Source organism: Aedes aegypti, chromosome 3, assembly GCF_002204515.2.
Source record: "Aedes aegypti strain LVP_AGWG chromosome 3, AaegL5.0 Primary Assembly, whole genome shotgun sequence".
Lineage (NCBI taxonomy): Eukaryota > Metazoa > Arthropoda > Insecta > Diptera > Culicidae > Aedes > Aedes aegypti.
In genome coordinates, this window is record NC_035109.1 from 343054089 (window position 1) to 343068531 (window position 14443).

General features: G+C 46.5%; 1 protein-coding gene across 19 annotated transcripts in view; it reads right to left on the bottom strand.

The window, feature by feature from the left end:
* LOC5579122 (ryanodine receptor) overlaps positions 1–14443 on the bottom strand; it is a 134689-nt gene that overhangs the window by 13026 nt on the left and 107220 nt on the right. For 9 of the 19 annotated variants that reach the window (XM_021851815.1, XM_021851821.1, XM_021851820.1 and 6 more), the window contains 19 exons: positions 13791–13979; positions 13525–13724; positions 12935–13459; positions 10804–12874; positions 10663–10743; positions 9514–9613; positions 8495–8604; positions 8330–8427; positions 8039–8263; positions 7208–7975; positions 6416–7147; positions 6213–6350; positions 5690–5899; positions 5334–5627; positions 2692–5272; positions 2496–2633; positions 2012–2298; positions 1283–1950; positions 39–1219 (listed from right to left, as the gene is read on the bottom strand). In XM_021851815.1, the coding sequence (XP_021707507.1) occupies positions 39–1219; positions 1283–1950; positions 2012–2298; positions 2496–2633; positions 2692–5272; positions 5334–5627; positions 5690–5899; positions 6213–6350; positions 6416–7147; positions 7208–7975; positions 8039–8263; positions 8330–8427; positions 8495–8604; positions 9514–9613; positions 10663–10743; positions 10804–12874; positions 12935–13459; positions 13525–13724; positions 13791–13979 (10596 nt within the window). Of the gene's footprint in view, positions 1–38; positions 1220–1282; positions 1951–2011; positions 2299–2495; positions 2634–2691; positions 5273–5333; positions 5628–5689; positions 5900–6212; positions 6351–6415; positions 7148–7207; positions 7976–8038; positions 8264–8329; positions 8428–8494; positions 8605–9513; positions 9614–10212; positions 10313–10662; positions 10744–10803; positions 12875–12934; positions 13460–13524; positions 13725–13790; positions 13980–14443 lie in introns of all 19 variants that reach the window. The other 10 variants (XM_021851832.1, XM_021851829.1, XM_021851830.1 and 7 more) reach the window with 6 other exon arrangements.

Consider the following 14443-nt stretch of genomic DNA (forward strand, 5'->3'; position numbering starts at 1 on the left):
TATCAATTGCCCAACTTGCAGTAGTTTGTCCAACTCACCTTCAGATAGCGATCCTTGCAATGCTGAACCAGTTCCTGTTCCTTACCGGCAAACAGGTTCAATCCAACTGGAAGCAAACGCTTTAGACAAGCGACCATCAAACTGGACTGGATTTCCTTGTCCTTGTCACGCTTCTTATCGCGCGCACGCTTCTTCTTCTTGACCTTTCCACCGGCGGCTGGCATGTCGCCGGATACAGCAGCAGTTCGGCGCGTGGCAGTCGGCATAATCAGTGCCATGTTATCGATTTCGTTGGCAGATATGAAGTTCTGTTCCTCCTTCAGGAAGTACTGACTCTTGGACCAGACGTTGAAGATCTCGGCAACGTAGTTGTAGAGCTCCTCAGCCTCAGCGATGTTATCTTTGAGCCAATGATTTCTTTGCAGATCAACGTATTTGATCAACAGTGGATAGAACGAGTAGATATCACGGACCAGCAGTTGCCAGTCTTCCTGAATCTGAGCCTCTATTTGGGAAGTATCGTCCGTAGATGATTTGAGGAAACCTCTCAAGCTCTCTTCCTTGTGGAACATGCTGTCAACTCGCTTTTTGACACGCTCGGCCAACGGGAGGAAGACATCTTTCAGCAGTTCTTCGGAACTGTTGATAATGATCTGCTGGGTGAAGCTAGCAATACGAGTCATCCAGGGTGCATTTTCATTGGCAATGTTCTTTTTGATCATCTTCAGTACATTCTTCAACAAGAGATTCATATGATCCGCTGTGACCATGGTCACGTGATTTCCTGATTGAGGACTGACATTGTCGGGTCCTTGGTTCCACCAGAATGGAAGATACGAACATAGCAAAGGTAGAATTACGTCTATGATATGTTGAGCATCTTGGTAGGTCTTCTCCGACTCGACAAAGTGATCGACTTCGGACAGTATCGTTTCCAGCGTTGGCATGGAGCTCTCCATTTTGGTCATGATGTCCTGAGCCTCTAAGGAAGTATCGGCAATGCGATTCAATAGCGAAAACGGATTGTGCTTATTTGCATGCGGTTCGAGGAAGGCCACCGGGAAGCAAGAGCTGAAGGCTCCCAAACAAGATCCTAAGGCCGGCTTATGCCGTTCGATTTCAGTCTTGAGATACTTGCGATCCCGAGTAAGCGTGGTATCAGTGCCCAGAGTGTACAAAGAAGACAGAATTTTATACGATGCCACTTGGATTTCGTCCACTGGAACGGACAAATAGATTCAACATAATACAAATGATATATATTGCCAAGAGCTATACTTACGTAACAAATCGCTACCATAATCGCAAGCTGCCAAATGATCGAACAACGCTGTCAATACTGGTAGTATAACTTGATTGACGTACGCCAGCGAAGTTGATGTTTTCAGATGCGTACCACGCAAACGATCATACTTTCCTTCTTGCAAGTTGAAGATCGTCTGGCCCAGATCGTCGGCAGTGTTGTTGAAGAACGTCAGCATAGATGTGCGGATAAACTCCGGACAGGCCTTAGTCAGCGATTTAGCGTCAATGCTTTTCACCAGGACTTGCAGACAACGGACGGTGATCCTCACATCAGCGCCAAAGGCTGCCATTCGGTATCGCAACAAGCTAGCCAGTTTGGTGAACAGAGAAGCCACCATTTCTTTTTCCTTCAGCGACGCAGCACCTACGTTATTCGTGGCGGTAGCAATTGCAATGAAGTAGTTTCGGTTTGTTGAGAAATACTTCTCAATCAATGGAAGCACGACCTTTGAGAAGAACTTGATATCCCTAGAACAGGTCTTGAACGATGACCGACGACTGAAGGTCGTCGAGGGCTTCAGCAACTTCATGTTGATAGTGGCACGATCGATGTAAGAAATCAATTTCTCCAGCAGTGAATAGGCAAAGCGAGCTTCGATAGCTGCAGCGGTAACTCCCGGTTCCTCAGTCATACCACGAGATGGCCTAGAACGAAAAATCAGTTACCCATCGCTGAAAACACTACACTTGCATAACCCGAACTCACTTGTGCAACTTCAGACCCTGATATTGCAGATACTTCAGGAACTCCTGAGATCGTTCACGATCCTTACGCTTCTCCTTATCGGTCAAGAGATCATACGGGACCAACTGAGCATGGACGGCGCCACCACATTGGTGCAACTCTTCGAACTTTTTCTTGGCCCAAATGTCATGCGAGTTCTCGGCCAAACGTTCGGCCATGTTCTGCATTTCTCTGCTCAGCGTCAAGTTGGTCATGTCGACCGGATGTGGATTGTAGTTGAACGGTGATCCTGTGTCTCCCTGTAATTCCTTTGGGTGTTAAGTGCGATCCAATGATGGTGGTGGGGGTGTCACACGAGGAAAGGGCGTTTCCACAAAGATAACCAATTGTTGGCAAACCAGGGTTTGAGTTTGGAAGGGTAGATTTTTGGTCAATTTTTGAATGTGATTTGGTTAGTTTACACGTTTTGAAAAGTTAGTATCAAGAAGGTCAGTTATGTACTTACAAGATTCGGTTTGGATTGTCTGCGCATAGATCCACGGTTCGAATGAGGGACATCGACTTCTGAGTGATCGACGCGCCAATTCAGTGCGAGCAAGGCTTTCAGGCTCTCTCGAACAGGTTCTCTGTAGCGTTCCTTTTCCTGAAAAATCAAACATTTTGGTTTTAGATACACTAAAACAAATCCCTTTTAAACTTACGTATTCACTCAGCATAGTGTACGGCTTCAAACGTGGGTGTGTTTTATTGCTATCAGACCATTGGTCACCATAGCTCCAACCGTTCTCGAACTTCTTACTTGCCCATGCGTCGTGGTAGTGCTCGCTGAACTTCTGAATAATCTGGTTCAAGTCGTTTGTCAACTGGACAATGGTAGTATCAATTGGTTGCGGATTGTAATGCGGTTGATCGGGGCTGGTGGTCGGTTTTCCGTACAGATCGTCGTCGGAGTTCTTGGATAAACTGTAATCCGGTGGCAAAGCGCAACCAATGGCAATCAGACATGGCAAAGCCTTACCGAATAGTTCTGGATCGTAATCCATGTTGCTAAGTGAATCGAAGATGTTCGAGAACAGCAGCATGGTGAGTCGTTTCTCTTCGTCTGAAGATGCCCCGAATTGTGAAGCTTGTCCACTGCCCGTTGTTCCGTAGTACTTAGCGCAGCGATCGTAGTGAAGCGTCAGCAGTCGTAGAGCTACAGTAGTGTACTCGGACAGCTTGGAGACGTCAACGGTAAGCTTCCTCAGCAGTTTCAGCAACATAGCTGGATGCATTGCTGAAGTCAGCGCGACCAAGAAATCGGATACGGCCTCGCGCTGTCCCTTGGTTAGCATGCGATTCTTAGACATGCGGTAAACGGTGTGCAGGGTGGCGTCCAGCAAGCTAGCATAGTTCTCAGCTTCATTGTAAAACTTGGAGTGTTTGATGAGCAACGGCAGGATGGAATTGCCGATGTAGCGATTCATAGATAGAGCCATGTCACTTTCCGATCCGTCGCTACGATCCAAGATAGTAGCTGCACGCAGATCAGGGAGGAACGAGTCCTCCAACAGTCGGTAATACAATTCCTGCGTTTCGATTCCATACACACGCTCCAAGAACAGCACGATGCTTTGCTTGTGTCCAGGAACCAAGCCTGATGGCATGTCAGATTTGGGCCTTTCCTCGCCCGCAGCCGGATTGGTCAGCGTAAACTTAAGACCCAGCACACCCTGGAGATCCTCCAGTGGTACCAAGGAACGCAAAATTGCGCGGGCTCGCAACGATTCATTCTTGCCTTGTTCGATTACCGATGCATCCGGTGCGCAACGGCCCAACAGATCAACCAGCGTACAGTAGAAACACAGAATGGCAGCTCCGGTATCGATGTAGTCTTCATCGTCATCGCCTTCGGGAAGAGGATGCGAGAATCCTAAACCGGCAATCGTACCTTCGGCCTCATCCTGCATTTTTCTACGCTCGGCAATCTTCTCGGACATCTTGTTGGCATCGATTATGGCTTTCAACAAACCTTCACCTTCACCACGAAGCGCAGGACCCAAGCACTCCGGACGTCGGATCAGCAAACGAATGACCAAATTGGCATTCTCTTCAACGCTTTCACCATTGACCCAGACACAGAAGCGTAGGAAATCCAGATAACGTTCACCTTCCACGGGATCCCAGCCTAGATCCGGGTAGCCACGTTCGATCAATTCAGAGTTGCTTTGCAGACCGCAACGAGATAGATAGACTGCGATCTTTTCCAGATAGTGTTCACGGAGAGCCAAAGCAAGTTCGGTATTTTCCATCAAACTGGAATAAGCTACATCCAGTGGGGTGGAACCACGAAGACTAGGCCTGGATAACAAAATGTTGGAGTTTTCAAGCAAGAAATCAAAGTGGTCAAACATAGCGCGTTGATTTTGACGACCAGTACGACAGAAGTAGCACAGGAAACGACAGCATGCCACAACCATCTGATGAGATGTATCTTTCTCCTTTGGTTGGGCTTCTTCGCCTTCAGCGGATTGTACGGGTGCATCGCTTTGCGCTTGAGCGCGTCGACCCAAAGTGTTCATCATAACAGCCATAACGTTCTCGTGCACTCTCAAGATGCGAATCAAATCAGGATGCTGAAAGAATGTATGATTATTGACCAGTTTCCACAAACGTTTGCGCATCAATTCTTCTTCCTCTTGACTCATCTGTACTGGCAAAAGGGCACGGATTTGGCTCAAACCAACCCACATGTTGGCAACATCTCCAGTTGTCTTTGAGTTGATAACGTAAGTTTTATTCAAAGCGTTGATTAGTTCACCGATTGTGTCGTACTGTCTGACCAGCAAGCCGAACATCTCTCGGACCAACTTAGGATTTTCGATCTGGGACTCTTCCGCCCATGATACGATCTGCTTGATGAGAACCTTACGGAAGACTTCCTCTGGAGTCTTCCTCTCAACTTCCTCTGGTTCTTTAGGATCTTCCTCCAATTCCTTGACGGCGTTAATGAAATTGTACAGCTTCTTCAGAGCCCCCGGTTTGCTTTCATCTACGGGCTCGGCAGACTCTTCTTCCGGTTCTTGTAGAGCATTCAACGAAACCTTGCCCATCAGCTTCTCATGGAATTCTATCAATCTTTCGCGCAGTTCACTTCCACAGGAACAGTTTTCCAGATCTTCGCCTTCCAGGTTCTTGAAACACAGAATTGCGTTCATTTGTTCCCGCGGTGGACAACGGAACTCACGAGTTTTCTTAGCGGCCACAGCACTCGGCAGATCCGATTGCTTGATCTCGATGTATCTGTTGGTAGAGACTCTCATTAGTAATCGAACGAAATACTCGTAATGTTACGACTTCCTACCTTCTCAACTGATCTTGCTGCAGATCACACACGTAGTCGTGAGCGAAAGCAATGATGCTCTCCGTCCTGTGACGCAGCTGGACGTCGTACAAGTGATGCAAGAGGTAGCACATCTGAAGCTTGGCACCTTCTGCCATCTTCATAGTCAGCAAGCCCTTGCGATGCTCATCCTTACCTTCTTTCTCGAACGATGGATCCCAAGTCTCTGGATCAATCATTATCAGTAACTTTTCAACATCTTCGTTGGTAATCACACCAACCAACAGCAATCGATCAATCAACTTGATCAACGGCCTAGAATTCAGGCAAGTGTGGGTTAGCTGACGATTAAAGGTTAGAAAGCAGTGCATACTCACAGGAACAGATTCTCGTTGGAACCACCGATCGGATCACGGTTGTGTACCTGATTGATTTCGACCGCCTCTTTGAGGGCGGCCATCACAAACTCCCGCACCACTTCGAGCGGGAATCTTGGCGAATAAAGCGAATCAATTGCCGGTATTGGTTCACTGGAAGAATCTGGTGCTACTATTGTTGGCAAATTCGATTGTGGGGGTGAGGGTGATCTGGAGGGGAGAGAATGGCATGCCCAAAATGTAGAGAAACAAAAGGGGGGGTCGGGGTAAACTTAAAAATGATACATAGATCTAAATTGAGAAATCTTTTGCAGTGCTGTTTTACAGTAGGGACGTCACTGATAAGAAGCTTTAAAGTTGTGATATCTCGTGGAGATTAGTATAGTACTTCGTGAGATTAGGAGCATTGTGCTGTACCATGAATAGCTGTGCTTGCAACTATCCTCACACTTTATTCTCGAGAGTTAGTTGTGATGGGATTAGAGTTGAGCACAGTTTACTTCTTCGGGGCAAATGTACTTACGCAATCTCCGTCATGTTCATCTGGGGTCTTACGGAAAGGGTCTGCAGAGATCGGAGTGAATGACACATTTCCGGATCAACGTAAAGATCCTTGAGTTCCGGACCCAATGGGATGATGAATTCATTCTTGCAGACTTCCCTGCAAAAGTAGAGATAGAGAGAAGCTGTAGTCGGAGAACTTGAATTGCAGATTCTTAACTTTACATGGTGTTTGCATGTGATTCTAGGTGGAGAGCGATCAGCAGGTCGTAAAATCCTAGACGTAGTGGTCCACTCATGTATTCTGATTGAATGGCGTAAAGAAGCTGCTTCTGGTCAACGTGATTGCACAGTGCGTGAGCTGCTCGGTAATTAGACTGATAGCATAGAGCAGAGTATAGAGTAAGGGTGTGAGCGTGGAAGGACAAAAGTCGATCCATTTCGATTAACTCTAGGATGTCTATGCAGCGATCTTCTTCGGGAATATGCAGCGCCAGCATGGACACTGGATCTTCACAAAGCATTGACCAACCACGGATGTCGGACAGTTTGAGGGCGTGTACTTGTAAGGCAGTGTTTGGCACACGAGCCCATTGATGAGGCTTGAGGCATTGCACCTTCAGCCTCGGTGGGAATTGAGGGTTGATATGTTTGTCGCCTGTTGGAAGAACTGCGGCCGATAAAGGCAGGGTAGTTGGAGTGCGACCCAATTCAATCTGTAGGATTTCCTTGCTAGTGGCTTCAACGAAAATGGCAGGGAATAGTTTGGTTTCCGGTTCCATTAGGAACACGTGCGATGTCTCCTTGCCTTCACAAGTGAAGCGAATAGTACCGGTGGCAGTATCGACAAAGCATCCAACGAACATGCCCTGGGAAGCTCCCTTTCCAGAGGCGTCCTGAGTGACTTCGTTGAACAGTTCGTCGGCTCGGACCATATAGCAGGATTGGCGATTGACACTGGAAGTAAAAGATTGCACTTAGTTACATGTAAATTGTAGATGAATTGGATTAACTTACACTTCAACGGTTTTTTCGCCTTCGTCTTCAACGTAGATCGCAGCATGGCGAACCTTGTCCTGGTTGAACTCTTTGCTGTGCACGTGATACTGCGTAGTTACCCAACCAACGTAAACGTGCGTAGGATCTTGACCTGGAAAGATGCGTACTCCGTAGAAGTATTCGTTGATCAGCTTCAAGCAGTCGGCATCATACACCTCGTTGCCGAACGACTCAACTCCTTGTGGGCTGCCCATGGATTTGCGTTCGGCAGCCATCTGTGCAGCTCCACGGACATCGGCATTCGAAGCGCGCATCGTAGGACTACGAGCGACCGTACGCTGCTGCATTGTTCCCTTGCGGGGCTCAGGCTCCGGCATGCGTTGATCTTTCAGCTTATCTTTACTCTGATCGCGCTTTTTGCCAAACAGCCTGAACGGACTTCTTCCTCGCTTTTTGCGATCATCTTCCATTTCGTGATCCGAATAGGCGTTCTCCGGATCGGACATGTGCATTTCACCGTTGATTTCAATTCCGGGTGGACTGAGAGCTTCAGCTCTTCGGGAAGCACGTGTTGGACGTTGCGGTCCATGGCGCATAACTTCATCAGATTCTACGCCATCTTCAGAGTAGTTCCGCTGCAGACCTTTCAGATCGTTCATGGTAAAACCACTCTTCATGATGTGGTCCATATGAGCACCACTAGGCTGAGCTTGATGTTCTGCTTCCATCAGTAGACGGTGCTGACGAATTCGGATTTCCTCCCATCGGTGCATCTTTTCGCTTTCACTGTAGAAAAAGTGCAAGATTACTCAGAATTGCAACTATTTTAAGTGCGGATTCAAGACTTACTCGATAAAGGAGGCATCGCATGTAACGGGAAGGGACAATCGTAGGAACTCCCAGTTGGCCTTTTCCATCGTTTCGAAAGTGTTGTGCGAGATTTTCAGACATGGCGGAGTATCGGCACCACCCGGAATACGGGTGACGTCGATCTTACAATCCGGGATGTCTTCGTTGTTTTCGAAAATCGGTTGATCCTTTGTGTACCAGTGCGTAACGGCGCGTTTCATGTTACTGCATAGGACACGAATATTGTAGGTGGATTAGGTTGATTAGTTGTTCAAGCTAGTGGTTACTTACACGCAAAAGGGTTCGTAGCCCTCTTGCAGACCGCAAGTGGTGAACCATTTCAGCGAATCGACGTCTTGGCCGTAGACAACGCGAGCTTTCTGGCCGATCTGTAAGCATTCAATGTAGATTATTGATTCATATTTGGGATACTTCATCATAAAAGGCGTTACTCACTCCAATGGTACAAGCCGGTACGAAACCTACTCCTTCTGGAGCGGTTACATCGGCAAAGGTAGTTTCGCCACCAAGGGCGTCCATCAACAGTTCGCCATTCAGCGAAAAGCCTGATTCAATGAAGAAAACATAGATTAGTTGAGTTGGGTTGAATTAGTATTTAAAAAGGGGTTAGACAGAAAACAGAAGCTATCGTCAGTTTTGCTAAAATTAACTGTCGCAAAAGTCATGCTGTTAGCTCAATCATAAATTGGCGTCGGAGTTATGTTATCTAAAGCGCAGCTAGTTGATGGTTAAAGCGTAGTTATTTGCTCAATAATCTGTGTATATACATTTTTGGTTAGGCGTTACATTGAAACTTTTGTTCAACTACAATGGGGATGAAATTTCGAAAAGATAAAAATGTCGCAGGACAAACAAAGTATGAGATGAGATGGTACTGGTGGGAATGGTAAAATTTCATGCAATCAAACAAAATCTTTTTGGCAACATTCTCTTCTACTTTTCTCGCTATTCGCTTGCTGAATTGGAGGTGGAGTAAATAGTGCAGAGTGGAGAAAAATATGTGAACGAAAGTGGGCTGTATAAACATTTCAAACCAATCAAAACAAATCAAGATTAAAAGAACAAAAGAAAACCCAATTAAGAAAAAGCGCTGGCCAATCAGAACGGTTTGTACAGATAAAACAATCGGCACTACTATTGTCGTGAACTACTGGTGAACTAAGTAAGCCCGAGTTATTTAATTTCTTTTTTTTGCGTTAATGTTGTTCTCAAATAAAACTCAGTCAACGGAGGGCGTGACGCCGTCCGAAAAGCGTTAAAAGTATGGTTAAATGTCAAAAAGAGTAATAAATAGACAAAATGATGCAAAGTAGGCGGTTGCAGCTTGCTTTGCCACAAGATTGCTTGGATGCGTTCAAAATTTAGTAATTTGCTTGCAAGACTGTTGCGTTTGTCAAGTTTTTCCTTATCTTAGTAATCGGTTACTGTTTTTGGCTAAATTTGAGATTTCTTACTGATCGTATGATCCACTAAGTCAAGAAATACACCAACGATATCGCCAGGTACCCACTGTTTGCCGAATGATTCCGTTGCACCTCCAGACACTTTTTCTTCCTATAAATTTTTGAGGGAATTGATTTTTTACAGAGCATTTTGAAACACGAATTAGCCAATCGTAGATCGTGAGTGTGTCGTTATGGTATGAACGTGTTGTTTATTTGGGTGGTTTGTTTGTATGTGTTTGTGTGAGTTAAACGTTTTTGTGCGTAATCGAAGTAGGCGTGGTCATGACACAGTTTGTTGAGTACAGATTGAGAGAGAAAAGAGAAGAAAAGAGAAAGAGAACAGCTTTGAGTGGCACTAGACGATCTTTTGGCTCCTGAACAACGAACTACAAAGACTAAATGCGAAAGCGACTTTCATTCAACAGAGTGTTCAACAATCTCGGTAGATAGCATACCCAGTAACTCTAATGTGGGAACTTGGAATACTTCTTTCCAGATCGTTGAATTCTCGTAAGAACGATCGTCAATTTTTAACGGGACTGCTGTTATGACGGCGTTCCAAATTGATCGGATGACAACGGACGAGACAGAGATTGTGTATGGACACGTAGATAAACATTGTAGTAACATAACGTAGTTATCAAAAACAAGAAGCCTTCGCCAGTTCTTTTTCAAAAAACAAAAATCAAGGACTGGGATGGTGCTTACTAGTGGTCTTATCGGTGACGTTAATCAGGCAACCGATGATGTCTCCGACCTGGTATCGTCTACCGAAATCTTCGACCGTGTGCAGATGTAGCTTACGTGCCTACTCGAGAGGGAGAAAGCGCGCGGACGCGGTTGGTGCATGGCAATAGTAGAAGTAGCGGTACAGGAAAGTCCCAGGCACGCGATTACAGAGGATCGTGTAGGTGGTCACAGGAATAGAAGTGAAGGTTTTGTTTGGTACACTAACTTACGTTGGAGATTTATTCTAGATTTTTGAAGTTTAAAACAGCAGCAGTGAAACGGTTCATGAAGGGAAATATGTCTTGGCTAATTTTGTTCTGTATCTTCTCTGATCAAACTGGCTGTGGTAGATAGTGTGCACGATAGACAGAGGGGATGGTAAGGTGACTGTTCGGAATGAGAAGAGTCGGTGGTGATCTTAATACTTACATTGTAGCCATCGAAAGCCCACGAGGAATCATCGCTACCAAGCATTGTTCCAGGATTACAATCCGCACGTGCCCAACCAACCTGTGAATGAACTAACCGTCAATATCTGGCACCTATTTCTCATATAAAATTATAACAAACCCTCATTGGACCTGCAGTCAGAACTTCGAACTCAAAATACCACTTTCCGGATGTGACGGCATAGTTCTTCTCTGCACGGTACGTTCTAAAGGCTGAAAACTTCTGGCGGAATGCTTCGGCAGCCAGGGCTTCGTTGGCCTCTCCTGTCGGTGGATCCAAATTATATCCGTAAATGAGCAGAGTGCGTACAGTTTCCGAAGCCGTATCACGGTTCGCCTTCTTGATGGCTTCGTCGACCTTACTGTATGGCACTAAGTGAGGGCTACGTCTGTTTTCACCATCCTCATTCAAACCATACGTCCAACCTTGCTGAATACGCTCCTTAGCCCACAGGTTGTGAGTGTTTTCGGCAAGCAAATCAATCAGCTCCTCCATCTTTGGATTTAGCACAGCAGCACTCAAATCCAGTGGAGCCGGCTTGTATCCGTTACCTTGCATGTAGGGATCGTTTGGCAAACGGATCGGACGAATTCTCGCCGGAGGTTTGTCCATTGAAATGTAATATCCCAGTGAAAGGATAGTTTTTAGCGTTTGTACAGCCAGTTGACAGTCATAACGCTTCTCCGCAGCTGGCAGCTTCTCAAACGATGTCAAGCAAGGATGAATTCGGTACAAGTCATCTCTGCGCTCGCCCCAGGTCCAACCTGCTTCGATTTTGTTCAAAGCCCACATTTCATGAATATTCTCTGCCAATTTATCCTTGATAGTCTCCACTGAAGATGGCAGCGTAACAGACGAAGTATCCACCGGTTTCGGTACAAAAGCTGAATCGTCCTCTACCAACCAAGGACCGGCCAGGACATTCTTGTTAAGGTTACCAAAGAAAAAGCATGGATCCAAGCTTAAATTTTGATGAGGCATAAGGCACTGCACTAGTGGCGAGAATCCAGGCGGTGGATTGAACTTCATCCGACCGTGATCACCACCGAAGAGGAAACGGCAACTCAACTTGGATGAGCAACTGATAACTGGGAAGAACATGCCATCCAAGTTAAAATCCGTGAAGCAGCCGTGGACCGGTTCACCGTTGAAAGTAAACCTAATAACCGGAACACTCAAATCCAACGTACAACCGATAACGTCATTCTTCTTGATGAACGGCTCTGTTATGTCCGAAAATACGACTTGTGTCCTACGTCCAGCTGACCAGAAGAAAACACCGTCGAAACCATAAGAAAACAAATCGTCACCAACACCGTTTCCACCCCATTTCTCTCCACCTCCCGGATATGGGACATACCCATTCGTATTGGCCCATCCGATTCTCAGATGCGGAGACATGTGCGTAGTTTGTTCGATATGATCCATGGTCACCTCAAAGTACCACTTCTGGTAAACGGCTGATCCTTCGACTCGTCCAACGAAAATGTTCGGCCGTACGCTAGCCACGTGATCAACCAGACTAGTTTGCAACAGTAGATTCTTTCCGGGGAGCAAGAAGTCGCAGATATTGTTCTGCGATGATCGTACAGCTACGCCATTACCTACGCACAGAGAGCAAAGAACATCCAAAACCTTCGGGTCGCGACCGTGCTTCTCCAACAGCGAAATGATAACCTTGATATGTTCGTCTCTCATCATGTTCAACGCCTCCGGAGAGTCAATCAGAACGCAATGGAGTACATCCAGCATACCGGAACCCTCGCTGGAGGCCTGCGATCCCAATCGAGAGAATAGCCAGTTCAAGCGGTTTGAGTTAGCAAACTGGGCGCAATTGGTGTGGTTGCCCTTGATGATCGCCGCAAGCAATTGGTACAGATAACCGGAAATCATCTCCCAACTCTGACCGGTTTCATCGCTCGCCAGGAACGATGCTAGGAAGCCTTGCGATGAAATGACGTTGATCTTGTCGATAGCTTCCAGAATCAGGTTCAGCACACCCTCCTCCTGGAACAGATCTTGACGGTTGCGCAAAGCTCGCAGACGATTTTGGCGCTCTTCATGCTCCATATCATCTTCCGGTTGAGCAAAATAGTTGATCAAATCTTCCAGGCACATGACCATCTCGCCCAGGTTGATCGTCTGCAGGAAGAACGAATGTCGGCGGTTCTGCTGGAGCGTCTCAAGGCCACTGTAACGGAATTTCAAAAATTAAGAATACGGCTTTGAAAACTTATAAAATCAATCATACCCAATAAATTTGGTGAACAGATGCGAACACTTGCGGATGACCCGAGCGGTCCTGGATTCCTCCTCTTGCGAGCGGGAAAAATCCAACCCGTCGTCCATCTTACCTTCCTCGTGCAGTACGGCTTGTTTCTCCTCAACCTTGCCGACGCCCTTCTTCTTGGTTTCGTAGCTTTTGTAGCTCACCCACAGCCCGGACTCGTGATGTTGCATGATGACCGTGGAGTCACCGTACTTGATGATCGGTGCACCGATCACCTCAAGATCTTTGTCTTCCAGCACCACCTTCTGGTCGTCTTTCTCCGCACGCAGTACGAATGCCGTCTGCGAAGTGGTAGCCAGCTCCCGTGACATCAGAATCAGTTCGTTGTTCTCGTTCACGCCCAGATAACGACCAGTGGTCAGGTGACGAATGCGCATCGGATGAGACCAGTTGATAAAGCCTCCGGCCCATTTGGTTCGTGCGAGCTCCAGTCGCCAGAGAGACCTAGCTTGGGACATCACCGAGCCTCCTTCGTAGACTACCATGCTGCGGAAGAGGAACAGATAATGAAGTAATCCCACAATGCATACGAGCTATCGTTGACTGCTTACTTTTGTCCCGGTTCCTGTCCCCATGTACTCGGTATGGTGAGACACTCGTCACCTCCGTGGAAGAATCGGAGCACATCGCCGCCGAATACGTAGCCGACATACTTCATGCGCGAGATACCGGTACCGTAAGGCTGGACGCTCCAGTGCGTCACGTGGAAGCTAGCATTGACAATCGAGAGGTCATTCTCTTTGGTGGTGTGCTAGAAATTGAATTCATAGTTAATGTGACACCAGGGCGATTATGAACGCATGATTTTAAAACATACCAGATATCGTTCGGTTGCCACCGAGACCAGAATCAGATCGTCACCGACGCGGACCTTCTCACCCTCGGAACGCTGCTTGCTAGCTGGATGAACCGTCCACCAGCAAGCCTCGCCCTGGCTGTGCTCCTGTAGACCGACGTCAAACGATAGTTTGTCGTTGGAAGACGACGTCGAAAGGCACGCTAGATACTATGGGAAGGAATAAGGAATCGAAATGGCCATTACTGAAATTTCATCCGAAAATAATGTGGAAAGTCTGATGCCGAGAGCCATTTTTCTACGGTGCAAGTAATGCGTCGATGTAGGTGCTGCCTGAAGCAGGGAAACGAATTGGTTTATGTATATAACGGATTTGTCACATCCTTTCTGTGCCGTAGGGAAGTATAGATGAAAATCCAATTAAATTGTTTTATTTATAGTGATCTATAGTGTTTCTGTGCACAATACATGAAGAGAGGTTACTTTAAAGGTGAAATTGAGATGGGTAATCTAAATCGTTCGTCGCACGGTGGCATATTTTTATGGCTGAAAAGTATACCTAATTTTGCTTCTCTTATTAGAAAAAGGTTTATTAGACGAAAGAAAACTCCATTTTTTAGGATTAGCTGGAATACCTCGACGATACTCAGATTTTCCTGATAGTTACTTAACTT